Raw genomic sequence first — 1644 nt, forward strand, 5'->3', positions numbered from 1 at the left:
ATTCTTCATTTTCTCGACACCCATCCTTGAACTCATCAGCATTCCTTAGGCATCTAGTTTGATACCCTTAATTCTCTCATCCTTTCTCACCTCCCATCCTCTCATGTCCTTTTCCTAATTTCCATTTTTCCTGCTTATTTCTTTTGCTCACCATCCTGTCCCATCCCTCCACATATCCTCATTTTCATCTTCAGTCCTCCACTCCCAAGTCTTTCCTACTTCTCACTCTCATACCTTTCCTTCCTATCTCTATCTGAGCCTACCCTTCCAGTTTCTCGACTCCAAGAGGAGATTACAATAGCCATGGACAGGAGTAGAGAAACTATTTTTCCAGGTTAATGCCTTTGTGGGAAATTTCCTTCAACGCAGAAAGGGCAGAAAAGGAAGGAACCTATCACCCCTCATGTCAGTGACTGCCTTTCTACAAGTACCCGCCACAGGGCACCCTGAACGTCAGGGTTTCTAAGGCTGTAGATAAGTGGGTTCAGCATGGGATTGATAATTGTGTTGAAAACTCCAACTCCCTTATCCTTGTCTGAAGCCTCCTCTGAACCCAGGCGCATGTAGTTGAACATACCAGTCCCATAGAAGAGGCAGACCACAGTGAGGTGGGAGCCACACGTGGAGAAGGCTTTCTTCCTGCCCTCTGCTGAGCGGAGTCGTACAACTGCAGCTGCCACGTGGATGTAGGAGCTGATGATGAGAACCGCAGTTGTACCTACCATTATGAAACTCATGCCAAAGAGCAGCAGCTCATTGAGGAGAGTGCTGGAGCAGGAGAGCTGGAAGAGCTGTGGGAGGTCACAGTAGAAGTGATTGACCTCACAGGGACCACAGAAGTTAAGGGTGGTTAGGGCAATAGTGTGGGTCAGTGCATTGGTGAAGGCACAAGCCCAGGGCACAACCACTAGTATCCTCTGGACCGTCTGGCTCATGCGAGTGCTGTAGGTGAGAGGTCGGCAGATGGCCAAGAATCGATCATAGGCCATGGCTGTCAACAGGAAGCAGTCCATCCCAGCCAGAAGGTGGAAGAAGAAGAGCTGGGAGAGGCAGCCTGCATAGGGAACTGTGCGCTTGTGGGACAGGGGATGACCCAACATGGCAGGAACAGTGACGGTGATGCACCCAATGTCCAGCAACGATAGATTCCCCAAGAAGAAGTACATGGAGGTGTGGAGTTTGGGTTCCACCAAGATGGCGGCCAGGATGCTGAGGTTGCCCCCGACAGTGACCAGGTAGGCAAAGAGGAAGAGTACGAAGACCATAGGCTGTAGATTGTCTGTTTCCACTAAGCCCAGTAAAATAAATTCAGTTACAGCTGTCCTGTTGGTTCTAGCTTCTGGCTGCATGAGTCTCTGTAAGGAAATGTCGCAGGAGTGGAAGTTTCAATCTACCTAATCTACTTATTCAACATAAATATGTTAAACCATATATGTTCAGAGCCCCATGGTAAGTTCCTAGCTGTCTGGGTGATGGTTTTCCCACTCCCTGGGGTCACTTACACCTCACCCACTGACCTCCTTCATCCCTCCATGTCTTTACCCTGCTCTTGGCTGAGATGCCCAAACCACCAGAACTTTGTCCCTCCCATCTTCTCCCAGTTGAAAAATGTTAGAATACTTGGGGAAATAAATTCACATAAAA

General features: G+C 48.8%; 1 protein-coding gene across 1 annotated transcript; it reads right to left on the reverse strand.

Moving 5' to 3' along the window:
- Window positions 1–401: 401 nt before the first annotated feature.
- LOC113878392 (olfactory receptor 3A2-like) lies at window positions 402–1361 on the reverse strand. The gene has a single exon (XM_027519407.1). It carries the CDS (start codon window positions 1347–1349, stop codon window positions 402–404), a length of 948 nt encoding a protein of 315 aa, XP_027375208.1. The 5' UTR covers window positions 1350–1361.
- Window positions 1362–1644: the final 283 nt, after the last annotated feature.

This window comes from Bos indicus x Bos taurus, chromosome 19 (assembly GCF_003369695.1).
Source record: "Bos indicus x Bos taurus breed Angus x Brahman F1 hybrid chromosome 19, Bos_hybrid_MaternalHap_v2.0, whole genome shotgun sequence".
Lineage (NCBI taxonomy): Eukaryota > Metazoa > Chordata > Mammalia > Artiodactyla > Bovidae > Bos > Bos indicus x Bos taurus.

Coding starts and splice junctions, on each gene's coding strand:
- LOC113878392 (XM_027519407.1), bottom strand. CDS start 1,349: ATGCAGCCAGAAGCTAGAACCAACAGGACAGCTGTAACTGAATTTATT.